The 19,204-nt window shown below is 52.7% G+C and overlaps 2 protein-coding genes across 2 annotated transcripts; one reads left to right on the top strand and one right to left on the bottom strand.

Annotated features, from left to right (window-relative positions):
- Window positions 1-3,529: 3,529 nt before the first annotated feature.
- Window positions 3,530-5,429, bottom strand: CIAO2B (cytosolic iron-sulfur assembly component 2B). The gene is made up of 5 exons (XM_027619840.2): window positions 5,229-5,429; window positions 4,990-5,069; window positions 4,630-4,755; window positions 4,130-4,175; window positions 3,530-3,738 (listed from the first exon to the last, which is right to left on the bottom strand). Exons 1-5 carry the CDS (start codon window positions 5,377-5,379, stop codon window positions 3,641-3,643), a joined length of 501 nt encoding a protein of 166 aa, XP_027475641.1. The 5' UTR covers window positions 5,380-5,429; the 3' UTR covers window positions 3,530-3,640.
- Window positions 5,430-6,570: 1,141 nt separating this feature from the next.
- On the top strand, window positions 6,571-18,202 carry CES2 (carboxylesterase 2). The gene is made up of 12 exons (XM_027619839.1): window positions 6,571-6,646; window positions 10,555-10,759; window positions 11,631-11,772; window positions 12,602-12,735; window positions 12,816-13,074; window positions 13,344-13,442; window positions 13,709-13,849; window positions 13,978-14,058; window positions 14,310-14,454; window positions 14,870-15,007; window positions 15,532-15,604; window positions 16,063-18,202. The coding sequence occupies exons 1-12, from the start codon at window positions 6,571-6,573 to the stop codon at window positions 16,247-16,249; spliced, it is 1,680 nt and encodes a 559-aa protein (XP_027475640.1). The 3' UTR covers window positions 16,250-18,202.
- Window positions 18,203-19,204: the final 1,002 nt, after the last annotated feature.

The following is a 19,204-nucleotide window of genomic DNA, read 5'->3' as shown; positions in this document are numbered from 1 at the left end:
CACCCAGGACAGCCCAGCCTTCAAATCCCAGCTCTGCCACTTACTAGCTGTTTCCCCTCTGCCCATTTATCTTGGGTGAGCCTCAGTTTCCTCCTGTGTGGAACAGGGATAATGTCTGTATGGGGGTTGTTATAAGATATAAAAAACATGAAATGCAGAGGTAAAATGGTTGGCACAGACCTGGCATATAGTCATATCTCAGTACGAACACTTTTACCAACCCTGTGTGGATGGGACAGGTTGAGTGAATCTGGGGCCCCCTCCTGCTTCCTCTTTCCTGCTTCTGTTCCGTTCTCTCCAAAACAGTGGTCTGCCTAGGAGAGGGGCATTGCAGATACCCTTCCTCTCCCCTCCCTACCCACCTTCTCTCTGTGGGACCTCACACCTTTCCCTCTCCCTCCAGGAGCAAAAGGTTGCAAAGGGAACTTGGCTGGGTTTCAGTATCCCCAGCTCTCCTCACACAACAGCCCCTATGCCCCAGTTCCTTTGTTCTAAGGCTCATTTCATTCAAGGGTACCTGGCTGGCTCAGTCAGTAAAGCATGTGACTCTTGATCTTGGAGTCTTGAGTTTGAGCCCCACACTGGGCGTGGAGCCTGCTTAACAAACAAAGTAAAAAATAAAAATAAATAGGGCGCCTGGGTGGCTCAGTCGTTAAGCGTCTGCCTTCGGCTCAGGTCATGATCCCGGGGTCCTGGGATCGAGTCCCGCATCGGGCTCCCTGCTCCGCGGGAGGCCTGCTTCTCCCTCTCGCACTCCCCCTGCTTGTGTTCCTGCTCTCACTATCTCTCTCTCTCTGTCAAATAAATAAATAAAATAAAATCTTTAAAAAATAAAAATAAATAAAAATAAATAAATAAGACTCGATTCATTCATTCATCTCACTGACCTGTACTTAGTACCTACTGTGTGTCAGGCCCTTGTGCTGTGGGCATGATAATAAGCACAAATTGACATAGCTGGGCATGTTCATACATGTCATCTAATCCCTGGGCCAATCTCTCCAGCTATGATTTGTTGTTCCAGTTTTGTAGACATGGTAACCAAAGCCTGAGAAGTCACAGGCCAGAAATAGCAGAGCCAGACACACCTGACAGAGGGCTTCAGAGACCTCAAACCTCACCCCGATCTCATACCCATGTACAAACAGCTGGAGTTCCAGAAAGTTCCCTGGGCACTAGCCCAGGATTCACAGATGGTGTCCCTGCAGGCAGCCAGAGGCCACGCACAGATGAGTCAAGATTGACAAGGGGACTATCTGATATGCCAGCTGTGACAGGAGCAGCTTGATGTCCCTTGCCCACCATGGCCTGGCTGCCAGGAGGGCTAGCTGACTCAGTGACACCTACCTCCCCCATGACTTCCCAGCCCCAGCTGAACACAGACACCACAGACACCTTAGACAGATTGGGGTTGGCAGGGCAGAGGTACACACATGGTGAAGCCCACAGCTGGATACAGGTGGTTGGGAATGCTCCCTGGGCCCAAGGGGCTCTGGTTGGTCACCCTGCCTTTCTGGAAAGGTTGGAGAGAGGGTACAGTGCCTGGAAGATCACCTGAAATGGGTGCAGATCCATTTTAAATCTTCACAGAGCAGTCCCAAGTGATCATCACAGCTATGCCCACATTACACAGGAAGAAACTGGGGAATGTGGGCTGATGACTTCATCTCTCTAAGCGTGGGCAGCCAGATCTTGGTCACTAGGTGGCAAAGCCCCTCCTTCCTGGAATTGGGGCCTGGCAGCTGTGGGGGGACAGTGGGGGCGTAGGCCCTTCCATCCAGGCAACAGCGCCCCCTGCCAGCTGAGGAGTACGTGCCAAACTGCTCAGGTTCCTCTTTACTCCCTGGCTGGAGGTCTTGGGGAGTGAGTTATTTATTTCAGAAGCCCGTTTCCTCATCTGTGAAATAGGGATAATAAAGGCTGGAGGTCTTGGGGAGTGAGTTATTTATTTCAGAAGCCCGTTTCCTCATCTGTGAAATAGGCAACTGCCACGCAGGGCTGGGTGGAAGATTGACCTTCAGCTAGTGCCCACTCTCAGGACAGGCTCAATGTTGTCAGCAACCCTCAACAGATCTGCAAAGAGCCTCTGGAAGTCTCTGCCCACAATCACACCTGAGCCTTCGCAGGGAAGAAGTGGCCAGGGTAAGGCTTAATATTCCTATTTATCCTCAGAGAAAGAAACTGAGGCCGGGAATCACAGCATTATAGTTTCTAATTGGCTGATCCCAGATCCAAACCCATGGTCCATGCTGGTGACCGACTGTGCTCTGGGCACAGGGTTGGGGGAGGCAGAGGGCCCAGACCTCAGCACCTGAAGTGACACACATCTCTGGGGATGCTGGTGAAGAGGGCACTTCAGGGTCCTTTGAACAGAGAAATTGGCTGTCACTGCCCTGACCAGGGGACCAGACCGGGCATCACCAACAGTGAGACAAGCAGGCATCGCACAGCTACTGGTGGATGCTAACGGATACAGACAAAACTCTTGGGCAAGGTTCTCATTAATAAACTCAAATCTCAACTCAATCAACTTCTAGTTTATAGGAAACGTAGCAAAGAAACACGGATTGCAGGACTTCAGGACAACTCATCTGAGTTGACTTTCAAAAAAGTCAATGTCAAAAAAGATCAAAAGATGAGGAGTGGGGTGACAGTTCTAGAAGAGGCTAAAGAGAGATACCAATACAATACATAAAGTATCACTGGAGCCTGATTTTTTTTTTTTTTTTTTTTTAAGTAGGCTCCACACTGGGCATGGAGCCTAATGCAGGGCTCGAGCTTGAGACCTTGAGAGCAAGACCTGAGCTGAGATCAAGAGTCAATTTTTTTTTTTTTTTGGTTTTATTTATTTGACAGAGACACAGCGAGAGAGGGAACACAAGCAGGGGGAACGGGAGAGGGAGAAGCAGGCTTCCCGCAGAGCAGGGAACCCGATGCGGGGCTTGATCCCAGGACCCTGGAATCATGACCTGAGCCGAAGGCAGACGCTTAACGACTGAGCCACCCAGGCGCCCCAAGAGTCAAATGCTTAACTGACTAAGACACACAGGTGCCCCAAAGCCTGATTTAAAGAAAAAACAACAACGATGAACGATATTTTGGGGAAATTTATAAACGATTGGATATTAGATGGTGGTAGAGAATTTTTCAATTTTGGCCAGGTAAGAGTACTATGGTTATACAGGTTTACTCTTAGGAGACCAGGATGAAGTACTTAGGAAGTGAAGGCTCATGTGTCTACAGTTTACTCTCAAATACATTTATATTATACATACACACATAAATAAGGCCAATGTTGCAACACGTTAACAAGTGTTAAATATAGATGATGGATATAGAGGGTGTTCACTACTCTTTCAATTTTTTTGTATACTTGCAACTTTTCCTAATGAAACCATTGGAAGAAATTTTAAAAATGCACTGTATCTCATCATCCCAGCCTGTATAGGAACTTGCACTCACGATTACCATCTCCTCCCAAACCCGGGATGACCCAAGATGAAAGATTCTGAGACACACTGGGAAAATGAATATAAATTAAGGGTTTATTACAAAATGCAAAATGTTAGTTTCTCATTGTCAGTGATTCAAGAAAACAAGGCCATGAGACCTGGGTGTGACTGGGGGCAAGAAGCCAGGCTCAGGAGCGGGCTGACAGGCACTGGTTCACAACCTCCAGCAGGTGGGTATTCTCTAGGGCGGCTGCTACCCGTTCCTTATCTGCAAGCTGCTTGTTCACTGGATGGGAAAGGAATGGAGAAGGATCAAAGCCCGGCTCTGGCCAGCCTGCCAACCAGCTCCACTTCTAACCCTTGTATATATACATACACACTTGCACCAACCTCCTGTCACCTCCTTCCCAGGATCCCAAGCCTCAACCCAGCTACCCAAACCACCTGCTGCCCCCTGTACTATTAAGTCTGACACACCCTGGTCCTGTGTACTTAGAGGGAGAGGGCAGGATTGGAAGAACATGGTAAGCATAGGACACTTAAGCCAGCTTCACTCTAGGCTGCCACCTCCACTGAGGAGTCACCCACCCAGCCCTCCTCCTTCCATCTTGCCCTACAAACCACCATGGCAAGGGGGAAGCCTCAGGGACAACGCCTCAACATCAGCCCACACTTACCTGCATGCTCCGAGGCATGGGTCCCCGGTGTAATGTGCACATCCATCTGGGAGGGAGGGAGGTGGGGTGTGAGGATTTTTCACCTATCTATCCCCTCGTCCCGGTTCCCCCCACTCATCACCTTCCACTGATCCTCCTAATCCTGACTGTGGACTCTGGACCTTCCATTATGCCCCAAACCCACCCACAGCCACTCCATCTCTACCCAAAGAACTGGCTGCTACTGTTGACTTAAAGGCCTGCCTCTGCCCCATCCATGCTCCAAATCTATCTACAGCTTCCTCGTCCCCTTGCTGCCACACTCACTACTTTTCTGCACTTTCCAGCACAGGCCTTTATATTTGTTGTCCCATTCAATTGGAAAGGCTCCTCCCAGTTTCATCACCACTACTTGGGATCCGTGCAGGCTTCACTCTGATGTTCACGTTCATGCTCTCCATGTCTTCCTCAGAAGCAGAAGTTCACCCCTGTCCTACCCCTGGGGCTCAGTTCCAATTTACCTTAAAACGCTGGGGAAGGGATCGAAGAAGCTTGACTTTGATGGACAGGCCAATAAGGGTGGCCATGCTGCAGTGTGGAATGGTGGGTGTGAAGGCCACGGCCACCGTGCTCTCAGGATCGCTCACCTGGTTGAAGAATGGGACCTCAGAAGACGCTCCCTTCTTCTTCCTATGTTACTTCAGGCAAATCGTCTAACCTCCAGGGGCCTGTTTCCTTATCCACGAAATGGGCACAACAATCCACCCCCTTCCGAAGACCCCCTGACGAGTCCGTGAGCCGACAGAACGCCAGTCTCCTGGTACAGATGAGCTTTTCGGACTCTTTCGAACCATCTGCCCCCCTCGGACGCTGTGACTCACCTGAACCCGGACTTGCTCTACTACGTTCAATTCTTCCAGTGTCAGCGGATGCTCCGGGTCATTAATGGAGCGAATCAGATGTGGCAAGTTAAGGAAAAGGGACTCTGTGCCTTGGTTCACTCAGAGCCCTCCGCCGGGAATGCCCGGCCCTGATACAGCGCCACTAACTGCTGGACATCATCACTTCAGCCCCCTCCCAGGACCCCGCGAACCCGCCTGCGCGCGGCAGCGACGGATATCGAAGATCTCGCGCGCGTCGATGCTGTCTGGAACCTGCTCGTCCTCCTCGCCTGCGGTCACCGGTCGCTCCCCAGAGCGCTCGTAGATGAGGGGGTTAGCGTTCTCCAGGAGGCCGCTCCCCACCCCGCCGCCGCCGCCGCCGCCCACCATCCCGAAACCGCCTCAGCCGCTGTAGGCGCGCACTTCCGCTCCTGCAGGAGCACTTCCGGGGAACGGGCAGGGGGCGTGGCGTGGCGGCGGGGTTGCTTGTGGGACAGTCTGCACTGCCCGTACTCGACCTGTGTTTTGAGGCGGAGCGGTGGCCTCGGTGCCCTCTGTACGTTAACCCGGAAAAATGCAGACCGCCCCGGCGAATACACAGAGAAGGCACTTGAGCGGCACGGGGCCGTTCGAGCCCGTAGGTTAGGTGCTGGACGGCGGAGGCCACGGCTGGCTCTCGGGGACACTAAAGACCGGCCAGGCGTATCTTCGGGCACCACTTCCTCCAGGAAGTCGGCCCTCAGGCTGGGCGGGTCCCCGCGTACCAAGGGTCCTGTGTCCTGGCGCCGTTTACTGCATTTCGGAGCCTCCCGGTGACGCACCTCTGCATCGCCCATTCTACCTGGGCCCCAGAGTGCCCTGCAGCGTCCAAAGTGTCCGATCTTTGCGGGAGGTGGGGAGAGGGAAAGCCATAGGATTGGGTTGCGGTTGTCCTTAAGATAATGCCACAGTCATGGGTGCATTTCAAAAGGCAGGCTGTGGCTGAATAGGGAGGAGGCCCGCGGAGACCCTCAGATTAAAGAAAATAGGGCTTGGGGGACCTTGAGGTGGACCCAGAAACTGAGTCCTGAAAGCAAGGAAGAGCTCTCAGGATGGGCAGTCCCACCTCCCTGCCTTTCCTCATACGGTCCCCTTCACCCTGAACAAAGGTCGTTCCCATTTCTACATCTGGGGAAATCCTGATCGTGCACCCCCTCACGGAAGCTCTCCCGGGTTCCCTAGTCAGAGCTTATTGCTCCCGCTCTCCAGCCCGGAACCGTGACCATGAGGACAGTGAACTCAGTGACTCCAGTTTCGAGGAGAGGGTTGTTGGTGTTGCGGAGGGGCTGCAGAAGCCTCGCCGCCCCTTCTGAGGAAGCCCAAGGGGGTCTGGGCAGAGGGGAAATGGCCATGCAGTGCCCGCCTGTCACTGGTTTTTGCTGTTCAGTGCGCCGCCCCGCCCCACCTGCTTTCTCTGCCCAGCTAGCCCCGCCTACTCCCAGACCAGTCCAAACTCTAGACCTGGTTGAGACACTCTGAACTGCCCTGGATGGGCACCAGGGCAGTCTTTGGGTGAAAAGAGCAGTGTGCTGCGAATAGACCATGCTGCTGGACCGACTTCGCGTGCGGCTGAACGCCGTGGTCTGTGGGCTCCTGCTTTTCCTCGTCCTGGGCCAGGGTGAGGCTCTTTCGAGGGGCGGCAAGGACTGGGGTGGGATTTGCCAGATTCTGCAGAGGCAGGACCTGAGGGAAGGCCCCAGGGAGGTGGATGAGGGTGGAGAACCACAGTATGGGGAAACTTGCACCAGACCCAATGCTTCGAAACCCCTGGCTGGGCCCCCTGAGGTGCAGAGAGGGTCGTGGCTGACCAAGGTCACACTGTGCGGAGGGGCAAGCGAGGTCAGGAGCTCTGAGCGGCACCTGGCGATGCAGGCGGGAGTGGTGATTGTGATTCAGGACGTTTCCTTCTTAGTGTTTGTGGTAGAGCTAGCGCTGCCTGCGAAAAATAATAATTATCTTCCTGCCACGGTTTGGCTCTGAGTGTCGCGCCCTTGGCCAGAGGGGTGTCCCAGCACCTGCCAAGTGCCCCTCCAAAGGGGCCCCAGTCAAGATTACTGGCTCTTGAGGAATCTGACTGCTCAAGCCCACACCCCTGCATCCTAAAGCCTGTCTGTTGGAGAGATTGTCATATCCTGTTCACCCCATGCATCTATCGGGTGAGGGCACCTTTTGGTCTCCAGAGCAAAGGGACCGTTAGGATCCCCAGGGCCTTCTACACACTGCTCAGGAATTTACTCCTGAGGATGCACAGAGGATGCACACATCCTTGGTTTTCACCTAAATGATCACAAACTCCCTCCCTTTCTAGCACACAGCTTTTCCACTTCCTGACATAGGGGGTGACCTCCCCACAGCTATACATGCTAGAGCTTCCTCATACCGTCTCCTGCAAGGGTTTCTCTTCAAAGAGGAAGCATCCTTAATGTAACTGGCTTCTGATCAGGACATTTCAACAGGTTGTGTCCTTTGCCATAACAACCTTCAGGCATTGGAGGCCAGTGGCCACAGTGAATTACGTGGACAGATATCCCACCTGTGTAGACAGCATGTTACTGGGGGGAGGGGTGGGCCTTTGACTCGGGAAGACATTGCTCAGTTGCCCTCTGTGGAACCTGTGAGCGGCTGCTGACCTGGCCTTATCCACACGCTCTGGCATCAAGCATGTGCATCAGTGTTGATCCAGTAGGTGATCTGAGCAGGGAATAGGCAGGCGAGCTGCGAAGGGAAAGGTGGGTCTGGCAGGGGAGTGGGCTCTGAACAGGCAAAAACCAGTGACAGGCGAGCACTGCATGGCCACTTCCCCTCTGCCCAGACCCCCTTGGGCTTCCTCAGAAGGGGCGGCGAGGCTTCTGCAGCCCCTCCACAATACCAACAACCCTCTCCTCAAAACTGGAGTCACTGAGTTCACTGTCCTCATGGTCACAGGCCTGATAAGGGTGTTCGGGGCTGGAGAGCGGGAGCAATAAACTGTGACTGGGGAACCCGGGAGAGCTTCCGTGAGGGGGTGCACGATCAGGATTTCCCCAGATGTAGAAATGGGAACGACCTTTGTTCAGGGTGAAGGGGACCGTATGAGGAAAGGCAGGGAGGTGGGACTGCCCATCCTGAGAGCTCTTCCTTGCTTTCAGGACTCAGTTTCTGGGTCCACCTCAAGGTCCCTCATGCCCTGTTGTCTCTGATCTGTAGGTAGTATAGATCTCTGAGGCTGTTTTTTGGTTTTGTTTTTTACTTTTTATTATGAACCAGGCTCAGATTGGCCAAATTCTGCAGAAGCAGAACCTGAACCTGCGGAAGGAAAGCTCCAGGCAGGCAGGAGCTGGTGGAGATGACACCAGGGAAACTGGGAGCCTGACTGCTTATCTCCATGCACCCTGAGGGATAGAGAGGGTTGGTGCTGCCTGCAGTCACACAGCACCAAAGGGTTTCCGGTCTGTGGTAGAACAGTATAACACACCCACTGAATCCATGACGTACCTTCAATGTTTATCAAGACCTGAGCAACGTGGTGTTGTCTAGACTATCACCTCTCCCTTGCACCATTATGTGAAGCAAATTATATCATCTGTAGATGATGTTATATCATCTGTAGATATTTCTGTGTCCTCTTAAAAGGAATATATATACATATAACAATACCATGATTTCTTAATGTAATCAAGTATCTAGCTAAATGTTCCTATTTCATATTATCTCATAAATGATACTAACAGGGTTTTTTTTTTAAATCAGGATTCAAATAAGGTCCATACTTTGAAAATTGGTAGATGTGTTGCAACTTTGAGATATAATCCACATAGTATATGTTCACCTGTTTAAAGTATACAATTCAATGGTTTTTAGTATATTCAAAAGTTCAGCACATCGATTCCTCCTTTCCCCCACCTTGAGCCCTAGGCAACCACCAATCTGCTTTATGTCTCTATGGATATGCCAGTTCTGGGCATTTCATATAAATGAAATCATCCCATATGTGATTCTTTGTGACGGACTTCTTTCACTGAGCGTAAGGTTTTTAAGGTTCATCCATGTTAACATGTTCAGTACTTTTTTCTCTGTATGCTGAATGATGTTCCATTGTACAGGTGGGATACATTTTATTGATCCATTTGTCAGTTGATGGACATTTGGATTGTTTCCACCTTTTGGCTATTGTAAATAATCCTGCTATGAGCATTCACATGCAGGTTTTTGCGTGGATGTATGTTTTCAGTTCTCTTGGGCTTATGCCTAGAAGTAGAATTGCTGGGTCGTATAGTAACTCTATGTTTAACTTTTTGAAAAACTGCCAGATTGCTTTCCAAAACACCTGCACCACTTTACCTTCTCACCAGCAAGGTGTGAAGGTTCCAGTTTTTCTACATCCTTACCAATGTGTGTTATTATCAGCCTTTTTTATGTGACTCTCTTTGAGTCTTCAGTCTCCCTCTGCCTCTCTTTTATTTTCCTTGTAATTTTGTTTTTATATCGAAGAAACCAATTTAGTTGTTCTGGAGAGGATCCCAGAGTTTGGGCTTTGCTGATTACATCCATATGGTGTCTTTTAACTGTTTCCCTGCCCCTGGTATGCGTGGCTGTACATTTGTATTCATTTATTTGTATTCTACAGGCTTGATCAGATTTCAATTTCAGGTTCTGCTTTGTTATGTTTTGGGGCAAGACTACTTCATGTGGGGCTATGGACTTCCATCAGAAAACATACATCATCTGACTGTCTTGCTTTTTGTGACAAAGTCAGTTGTTAACATCACAGTCAGATTCCAGCGAGTCTTTCTCTTAGCATGAGTGAAGTGAACATTTCTTCCTTGGCATATGAGCCATTTATTTGTATTCCTTACTCTGAACGTATTCCCTCACCATTTCATATTCGTTCACCAAATATGCACAACTGGCACACTTCTTATTCATTTGTAGAAATTCTTTGTGTGTTAAGAATCTCACCTGGGCTCCTTGTGTTAGGCGACCTCAGTCACTTCCTCCCTCCCTGATACCCATAGTAGGGCGGGTGGTCCTTCTTACCGTCTAGTTACAGTGGTGCCTCATTTACATAGCTCTCCTCACCATATCATCACTCCTGGTTTGAAAGATGCTTTCTTTATGTCATTTCTTACCACTTAGAGCACGAGATCCCTAGGGACAGGAGCCTTGAGTCTCCAATTCCCACAGTTCTCCTACTGCCTCATGTGATCCACATTGTCAGCAGAAAGGATACTCTCACCCCTTCAAGCTTATGTAACCATTTGTTTGAAGCTCCTGGGGCTCAACAATGGTGCTGGGTCCCAGGAAGCCTCACCGAGTGTGGTGGAAAAGGCTGTGGCCAGACCCAGCGAAGAGAGTTGGGGGAGTGGGCGGGAGCGTGGGGGGAGGTGTGCTGTGGACACCCAGGATTAAAGGCAGGAAGTTTGTAAAGCAAGTGTTTGTAGATCAGAGTTCCTTGAGCTGAGGACCGGAAGCAGCCAGCAACATCAATAGCCTGGGAGGGCAGCTGATGGGTAGACTCAACCCTGATGTCCATTTCTCTGTTCACAGGCCAGGACTCTGCCAGCCCCATCCGGACCACACACACCGGGCAGGTGCAGGGGAGCCTCGTCCATTTAAAAGATACTGATGTGGGAGTCCACACCTTCCTGGGAATTCCCTTTGCCAAGCCGCCTCTAGGGTCCCTGCGATTTGCACCCCCCGAGCCTCCTGAACCTTGGAGTGGTGTAAAGGATGGAACCTCCCACCCAGCCATGTAAGCAGGGAGTCCAAGGAACTCCAGTGGAGGGTGGAGGGTACTCCAAGTTCTGGGCCAGCCTGCAGTTGTCATTGCATCTAAACCCCCAAGGCCAGTCTCCCCTCTGAGTTTAGTGGATCCCCACATGCATTTTTCCCAGGAGCATGCAGACACTTGGAAGGGTAAAGTGACTTGCCCAGGCTCCGGGCTTGACAGTTAAAGCAGAGACATGCATCTGCCTCACTTCTAGCCATGTCAGGTGTTCTCTGCCACCCGGGGAGGCTTGGGTTGGCTCCATGAACCCCGTAATAGCCCTTGACTCCAGCAGCAGGTACTGTAGATCCCTGAGGAGTGGAGGACCCCCTCTGTGTGCAGTTACTGGGCCAGTGACAGGGCCAGCTGCCATGGGCCAAAGGGCATGTGTATGTTCTTGCAACTGGAAACTCAGTAGGAGAGATGAGGTTCCCTGAGAGCCTGAGAGCCTGATTGGAGCTGAGGGCTGTCCCACTGCCCTTCTCATGAGAAGTTAATATCCATTCATTCGGGCAGCACACGGATGTGGGCTACTCCTCTGTTCCACGCCTGTCTGGGTACAGGAATACAGTGCTGAATGTCAACACTTGCAACCCACAGCTCTCACAGAGACCCCCAAGAGTCGAGATTTTCCAGCCTCAGGAGTGTTGGTATGCAAGGCCTTCATAACCTTGAGGCATCCCTGGAAGACGGGGCTCCCTCCCAGCTTCCCCAGAGCCTGCGGCCTGTGACTTGGTGCAGAGGGGCTTTAGGGAAGGACCATGTGTGACAAGGTCTTGGGGGAAGTGGGACTGAAGGTGACAGGGAACAAATCTGGGCCCAGGACCTGGTTTTGACTGTGGTACGGCCCCACTAGGTGTCTGCAGAACATCACTACCATGAATGCAGTGGCTTTGAAACTGTTGAATATGACCCTGCCTTTCACCTCCATGTCCGAAGACTGCCTTTACCTTAACATTTATACACCTGCCCACACCCATGAAGCTTCCAGTCTGCCGGTGAGTGCCAGGCCCCCGCCGGCTGGGGTGTGGGAGCACCCTTCTGCAAGAAGATTCTGCAAGAAGATCAGAAGGGACAGGATCAGCCTGGGCCCCCTGCAGTGTGGACCCTGTTAAGAAGCCTCTCACTGTTGGGTCCAAGAGAGTGTTTCTTACCCAGCATGAGTGGCTGACCCTTGGGCATGGGGTCATAGGACCCTGGTGCTCACAGAGGTCAGAAGCTGTGGCCCTGGGATGGACACAAGACTCACCCAACCAACTCATGCCCAGGAGACCCACTCAGGTGCTGTATCTGTTGGACCAACGAGAATGGAGAAACTTTTAATTAACATGCATGTGGGATGACCCCCCTTTTCTTTTCACCTCAGAGAGAGTTCCAGGAGAGATGGAGCCAGGCTTTGGTACATAGGGTGGGACCCAAAGTATGAGAAGCCCAGTTTTCCTGATAGAAATTGGGTCACCTTCAGCCCAGGTTGTGAAGACACCACCCTCTCCTGCCTGAGCTCTATGTGTTTAGGCAGACAGAGCCAAAGTGGTGGAGAGTCGGGTACCTGGGTGGCTCAGTCGTTGAGCGTCTGCCTTCAGCTCAGGTCATGATCCCAGGGTCCTGGGATCGAGCCCCGCATCGGGCTCCCTGCTCCGCGGGAAGCCTGCTTCTCCCTCTCACACTACCCCCTGCTTGTGTTCCCTCTCTCGCTGTGTCTCTCTCTGTCAAATAAATAAATAAAGTCTTTAAAAAAAAAAAAAGTGGTGGAGAGTTCAGGTAGCAGCCCCAGTGGGGTTTGGGCTGGGTGGGAGCCACATGGTGTCTGTGCCTCAATTTCCCCAGGTGTTGGTGTGGATCCACGGTGGCGGGCTTGTGATGGGCATGGCTTCCGTATATGATGGCTCTGTGCTGGCGGCCTTTGAGAATGTGGTGGTAGTCACTATCCAGTACCGCCTGGGTCTGCTGGGCTTCTTCAGGTGAGACGGGGCTAGGCAGGGCAATGCCGGCTGAATGAAGCCGGGACAGCCCCATCATGCTTGTCCTTGTCACCTCTCAGCACTGGAGACAAGCACGCACCTGGAAATTGGGGCTACCTGGATCAAGTGGCCGCGCTACGCTGGGTCCAGCAAAATATTGCCTATTTTGGAGGAGACCCTGGCCGTGTCACCATTTTTGGTGAGTCCGCGGGTGGCACAAGCGTGTCCTCCCATATCGTGTCCCCCATGTCCCAAGGACTCTTCCATCGTGCCATCATGGAGAGCGGTGTGGCCCTGTTGCCTGGTCTCATTGTCAGCTCATCCAATGAGGTCTCCATGGTGAGTACTCTCTTCCCAACTGTGGGAAGCCAGACTGCTGCCTCATCTCTTAGCTCTCAGCCTCCATTACTCTGTTAAATGGGGATAACAAGGGGCCCTGTCATGGGCAGGACTGTCTAGGCAGGTGGGCCAGCCCCTCTGGCTGAGACCTCCGAATCCACACCTAATACCTTGAGATTTGGGGTGCACCTGCTCCCGGCTGGGACGTTGGGCAAATCCTTCTCCCCTATCTGGAAGGATGAGCCAGCCCCTGCCTGGTCTCTTTACAGATGGTGGCCAACCTGTCTGCCTGTGGCCAGGTTGACTCAGAGGCCCTTGTGGGCTGCCTGCGGGGCAAAACTGAAGAGGAGATTCTGGCCATCAGCCAGGTTGGGCTGAATGGACGTGTGTATGGAAGAAGGGGACCAGTAGGGGTGGGGAGGCTGTCCTTTACATTCTCTGGGCAAGTTACTCCATCTTCACACCTTGGTGTCCTCACAGCCCTGGGTGGAAAGTTGAGGCCAGGCCATGCTAAGCCAATGGCAGGACCTCTTGGGGGAGGGGGTGTGAGCATCCTGGATGAGTTGGGAGGGGGTGAACGGGACTCAGAGCGCATCAGGAATTGTCTGGGACCTCACTTTGTGGGCCCTCTCAGCCCTTCATGGTCATCCCTGGCGTAGTGGATGGGACCTTCCTGCCCAGGCACCCCCAGGAGCTTCTGGCCTCCGCTGACTTTCAACCTGTCCCCAGCATCATTGGTGTCAACAACGATGAGTACGGCTGGTTCATCCCCTCGGTGAGGCCCAGCCCCAAGCTCCCAGGTGCCGGGGGCCCACGGGGGTGGGGGTGGGGGGGAATCAGGGCTCAGGGCGTCAGAGCTCTAGGCCCATCCTACCCTCAACTGGAGATTCCCCCACTACCCAGACCATGAACATCTTTGACACCCAGAAGGAATTGGACAGAGAGACGGTGAAGGCTATCCTGCAGCAAGTGTCGACAATGTTGGTGAGGCTTCTGGGGTCTTGCCCCAATGGAGGGGGACTCCTGTCCTGTCCAGAGGCAAGGGAAAACCCATCCCCAAGATATCTTGTCCATGCATTGTCCCCCATGAGCAAAGGCTGGGGTCACCCCAGAGCTCGGCCCCTTCCTCCCATTCCCTATACCACCCCAGGATCCATCTCCCCAAACCTGACCCTGCTGCCTCCCTCCTGCTGCCAGCCTGCCTAACCTGACTATTTCTGATCCCCCTGGGGTAGACGTTGCCTCCTGAGTCTGTTGACCTGTTGATGGAGGAGTACATGGGGGACAGTGGGGACCCACAGACCCTCCAAGCCCTGTTCTCTGAGATGATGGGGGACTGCATCTTCGTGATCCCTACACTCCAAGTAGCCAATTTTCAGCGTGAGTACATCTATAAGGCCAGACCAGTGAGGGGGCAGCTCAGAGCTATAGGTCCCAGGTGAGGTCTATTGGTGTCCAGGTCCCAACCCATGTCTATGTATTGGGTCCTTAGGTGCCAAGCACTTGATGTCCCTCATCTCAGTAAATCCTCGAAGCTAGTCTAAGAGATGGATGTTTTCCCCATTTTACAGATGAGGACCTTCAGTGACTTGCCCAAAACCACATAGCTAGGAAGCTCCGAGGTGATGATTTGAACCCAGGTCCTTCCTACTGCTCTCGCTCCAGCCAGGGGCTCGCTCACCCCGTTGTTCAGATTCCAACCAGCTTTAGACCTAGCTATCTTGTCACCGTGGGTGATGCAGGAGAGCCCAGGTAAGGGACCACCATGTCATGGCCTATCCACCCCGCCCCCTAGGCTTACACGCCCCGGTCTACTTCTACGAGTTCCAGCATCGGCCCAGCTTCCTCAAGGACAGCAAGCCGCCCCATGTGAGGGCAGACCATGGTGACGAGTTACTCTTTGTTTTCGGAACCCTCTCTTGGAGAGGCTACGGTGAGTGTTCCTGGGAGGGGTCCCTCAGAGACTCCTCGTTCCCAGAATGGGGGACAGGGCCTTGCATGGGTCCCTGCGTGAGGGTGACAGATGAGCAAACCAAGGCTCGGAGAGAGGATGGGACCAGGTGCCCAAGATCTTACAGCTAGAGAGGCTGAGCTAGAATTGGAGTCCAAGACTCTTCAGAATGGGGCCGATGCTCCCTCCACCTCCCCCCACCCCAACCATGGATGCCTGGCATGGGTGCAGAGGAGGGTGTTTCACAGGCATATTTGTTTCTTAAGTCACTTTCCGGTGTCAGGAGGAGGGAGAGAGCCTTCTCAGTCAGGAATGAGCCTTGTTGGGGCGAGAGGGCCTGGTGCCCCAGGGCTGGGGTGGGGAGTGGGCAGAGAGCCAGGCCGGGGGAGGGCAGAAGAGGGCCCAAAGAAAAGCTGCACATGGGCTGGTGAGTGTGGTGGGGGCTGACCCGTGTGCTGGCCTGGGGTTGGCCTTCACCTGGACCCTTTCCCTCTTGCTCTCTGTAGTTGAAGTCACGGAGGAAGAAAAGCTGTTGAGCAGGAAGATGATGAAATACTGGGCTAACTTTGCTCGAAATGGGTGAGATATCACACCCCACCCCAACGTCCAGGGCTGGGGGGGTGCTTGAACCCATTCGCGGGCCCCCCTTTTCTGTTGTGACCTCATTAGCGTACATGTATCCTTAATTCCATGGTGGCTCCTTCCCCAGCTCCAGGTGCCACACAGACAGGGAGGGGCCTTGTGGGTGCTGGGCACTCCATCCATCTCCAGGTGACCTGGAAGAGGGGGACAGTGCTATGTTACCCACAGAGCCTCCCTCTGACGGGAAGGGAAGAAACAGTCCAGGTCGCCCTGCCTCCTGGTGACACTCTAGTGGGAGGTAGTTTCTTTCCACATCTAGAAGCATCCCCCTGTCATTCCCCAAGGCCACCTGGCCCGTTTGGCACCTTGCCTGACCCAAGTCGGGGTGCCAGGTCTGGGCTCAGCAGGGCTCCAAGTGACTCTCCCCCTGCCCTGCCGGGAGGGCATGTCTACAGGGACCCCAACGGCGAGGGTCTGCCCCACTGGCCCGTGTTCGACCAGGAAGAGCAGTACCTGCAGCTGAACACGCAGCCTGCGGTGGGCCGGGCCCTGAAGGCCCAGAGGCTTCAGTTCTGGACGAAGACCCTACCCCAGAAGACACGGGAGCTAATGGAGGCGGAGGGGAAGCACACAGAGCTGTAGCTTCCTGTGTCTGGGGCTGAAGGGCCGGGGAGGGGGGGCTCGAGTGCAGGTGGGGGTCTGCCGGATATACCCACACACACGCACTAAGGAGCCAGGAGCTTTGCCTTCCTTCACTTAGCCATTCATTCGTTCTGCCAGCCAGCCAGCATTTATTAAGAACCTACTGCATCTTGTTAGTTGCCAAGCCCCCACAGGGCCTCTCATGTTAGACACACTCAGTGAATCCCCCCATTGGCAAACCCCGATGGAAATTCACACCGCACTGAGCCTCAGGCCCCACCCCCACCCTCCCTCTCCTCTCCTTTTGAAGGCCGGTGATTTGGGAAATGTTACCCACACCTGGCTCTCAGCAAGCGCCATGTGCTCTCGTATTTGTACGGAGCCAGTAGAAAATCTGGATGACAGGAACCCAGGAGCTCTGAGATCTTGGCCACCGAGGCCACCAACTACTGAGGATGTAGAAGTCCCTGTCCCCACCCGTTGTCCCCTAGACTAAATGTCATCTACCACTGACATTTAAACACCCACCCAGTCACTTACCTGTGTCACACAAGGTGACCGACTCCATTTTTTTGTAAGAAGACTGAGCTTGTCCATGGGCCCTGGAGCCTGGGCGAGCTGTTCAGTGGCCAGGAGAGCCAGATGGGTCCCTCAGCCACCCACCTCCTGAAGTCTGCCTTTATTTTCAGTGGTTCTGTGACACGGCTGGGGGTGGGGGAGGGCAAACGTTACACAACTGCCGCACATCAATACAGATGTTTATCTGTGAGATGTTCCCTGGAAGTAGGATTGGGAGACCAGAAAGTCCAGAAGAGACTCTTGTCTCCTTGCTTCCAAAGGTCTCTCCATCCAAGGAGGTCTCCTCTCGCCTTTTCCCAACTCACCGTGGGCATCCACATGATCAGTTTCCCTGCTTACCCCATTGCCTCCCCTAAACTTTTCCCTCCCTCACCTTATCCGACCCCACCCCCGCCCGCAAAGGAAACCCTCTCGTACACAGGATTTGATCTCAGCCTGCAGAGATACCAAATTGTGTTCACTGGGCCTCTTTGCTCTACCAAAGCACTTTTTCTCTCAGAGGCTGTATCCTTCTTCTCATAGACCTAAGAGTCCTGCTATGGCCCTGCCTCTGCCAACTTGCCCTCTCCAGGCACTAGACTCTCCAGGAGGAAAGCCCCCTTCCTTCCCTCCACTGCCTGTAAGCCCAACCACAGAGCCTCTGGAGGTGGGGTCTGAAGGATGGACACTGGCCACCAGATGGCAGACAAGGGTAACCTTAAGCCTGGGCCCTCTTGAACTAGAGAGAGGGGAGGGGCTTTCCTTTTAAGGGGCACTGGAGCATAATGCTTCTCCTGCATCCTGAAAGCATTTATTGAGCACCCACTGCATGCATGTCTCTGTATGTTTTTCAGTCCTGCAGATGCACAATATACTTTCCAAAAGTGGGTTCCCAGTATTAGTTTTTTAGTCATCTTATTTTTTAAACAGTTTTGTTGTGGAATAATTTACATACAATTGAATTCCTTTAGATGTACGGTTTCACAAAGTTGGCTAAATATATAAGACAGACATGACCTGAGGCGAAGGCAGACGCTCAACCGACTGAGTCATCCAGGTGCCCCTCAAGTTTTAGAATGTTTCTAAACTCCAAAGAGTTCCTTTGTGCCCCTTTGCAGTCAGGCAGTGCCCTGACCCTGGTCCCACACAGCCACCAAACTGCCTTCTATTGCTATAGTTTGCCTTTTCTAGAATGTCATAGAAATGGAATCATTTATTACTGGTTTCTGTCATTTAACATAATGTTTCTGAGATTCAACCAGAATCTTTTTTGCTGCAAAGTAGTATGCCACACATGGTATGCTACATTTTTTTCCCGTTCACCAATTAATGGACATTTGCGTGATTTCTATTTTCTGGCTTTATTAAAGTTGCTGTGAACGTTTTCAGACAGGTCTTTGTGTGGACATGTGTTTTCATTTCTTTTTTTTTAATATTTTTTATTTATTTATTTGACAGATAGAGAGCACAGGTAGGCAGAGGGGCAGGCAGAGGGAAAGGGAGAAGCAGGCTCTCTGCTGAGCAGGGAGCCTGATGCGGGGCTCGATCCCAGGACCCTGGGATCATGACCTGAGCCGAAGGCAGTCGCTTAACCGACTGAGCCACCCAGGCGCCCCTTCATTTCTTTTTTTAAAAAGATTTTATTTCTTAGAGGGTGAGAGAGAGAGCACACGAGCAGGGGGGAGGGGCAGGGGGAGACGGAGAAGCAGGCTCCCCACTGAGCAAGGAGCCCCATGCAACGCAATGCGGGGCTCGATCCCAGGACCCCGGGATCATGACCTGAGCCGAAGGCAGACGCTTAACCGACTGAGCCACTCCCGCGCCCAGTGTTTTCATTTCTTTGGGGAAAATAGCTGAGAGTGGAATTGCTGGGTTATATGGCAAGTGCATGTTTAACTTTTAAAGAAAATGCCAACCTGTCTTCCAAAGTGACTGTACCATGTTTGGTGCCCCCACCAACCACCTATGAGGGTTCTAATTGCTCCATAGCCTTGTCAACACTTGGTCTTATCAGTCTCCTACCGTTGATTAATTGTAGTGGGTGTGTAGTGGTATCTTACTGTGCTTGGTTCCCTGTTTCAGTGTCTTTCTCTCTGTCTCTCTGTCCCTGTCTCTGTCTCTCTCCCCTCCTTGCTCCTGCTCTCCTGCATGTACGTATGGATCAAGGTGCAGGGAGAGGGATGGGCCCCACCTGGGAGGCTGCCAGAGACAATCCGGGAAGGTGCACTGGTTATTTTCCACAGAGAGAAGTTTGACCCTGGGCCTCTCCAGCTCTGAGTGCCAGCTGGAACCCCAGGAGAGAATCTGGCATCTTGTCTAGGCATGACCCTCACCCAGCTCCTCACGGAGCCAGCACTTCTGTTCGAATCGGTAAATATTTGCCAGTGCCCCACACTC

This window comes from Zalophus californianus, chromosome 17 (assembly GCF_009762305.2).
Source record: "Zalophus californianus isolate mZalCal1 chromosome 17, mZalCal1.pri.v2, whole genome shotgun sequence".
Classification (NCBI taxonomy): domain Eukaryota; kingdom Metazoa; phylum Chordata; class Mammalia; order Carnivora; family Otariidae; genus Zalophus; species Zalophus californianus.
The sequence above is the reverse complement of the archived record's forward strand: the minus strand, read 5'-3'. Positions and strand labels throughout refer to the sequence as shown.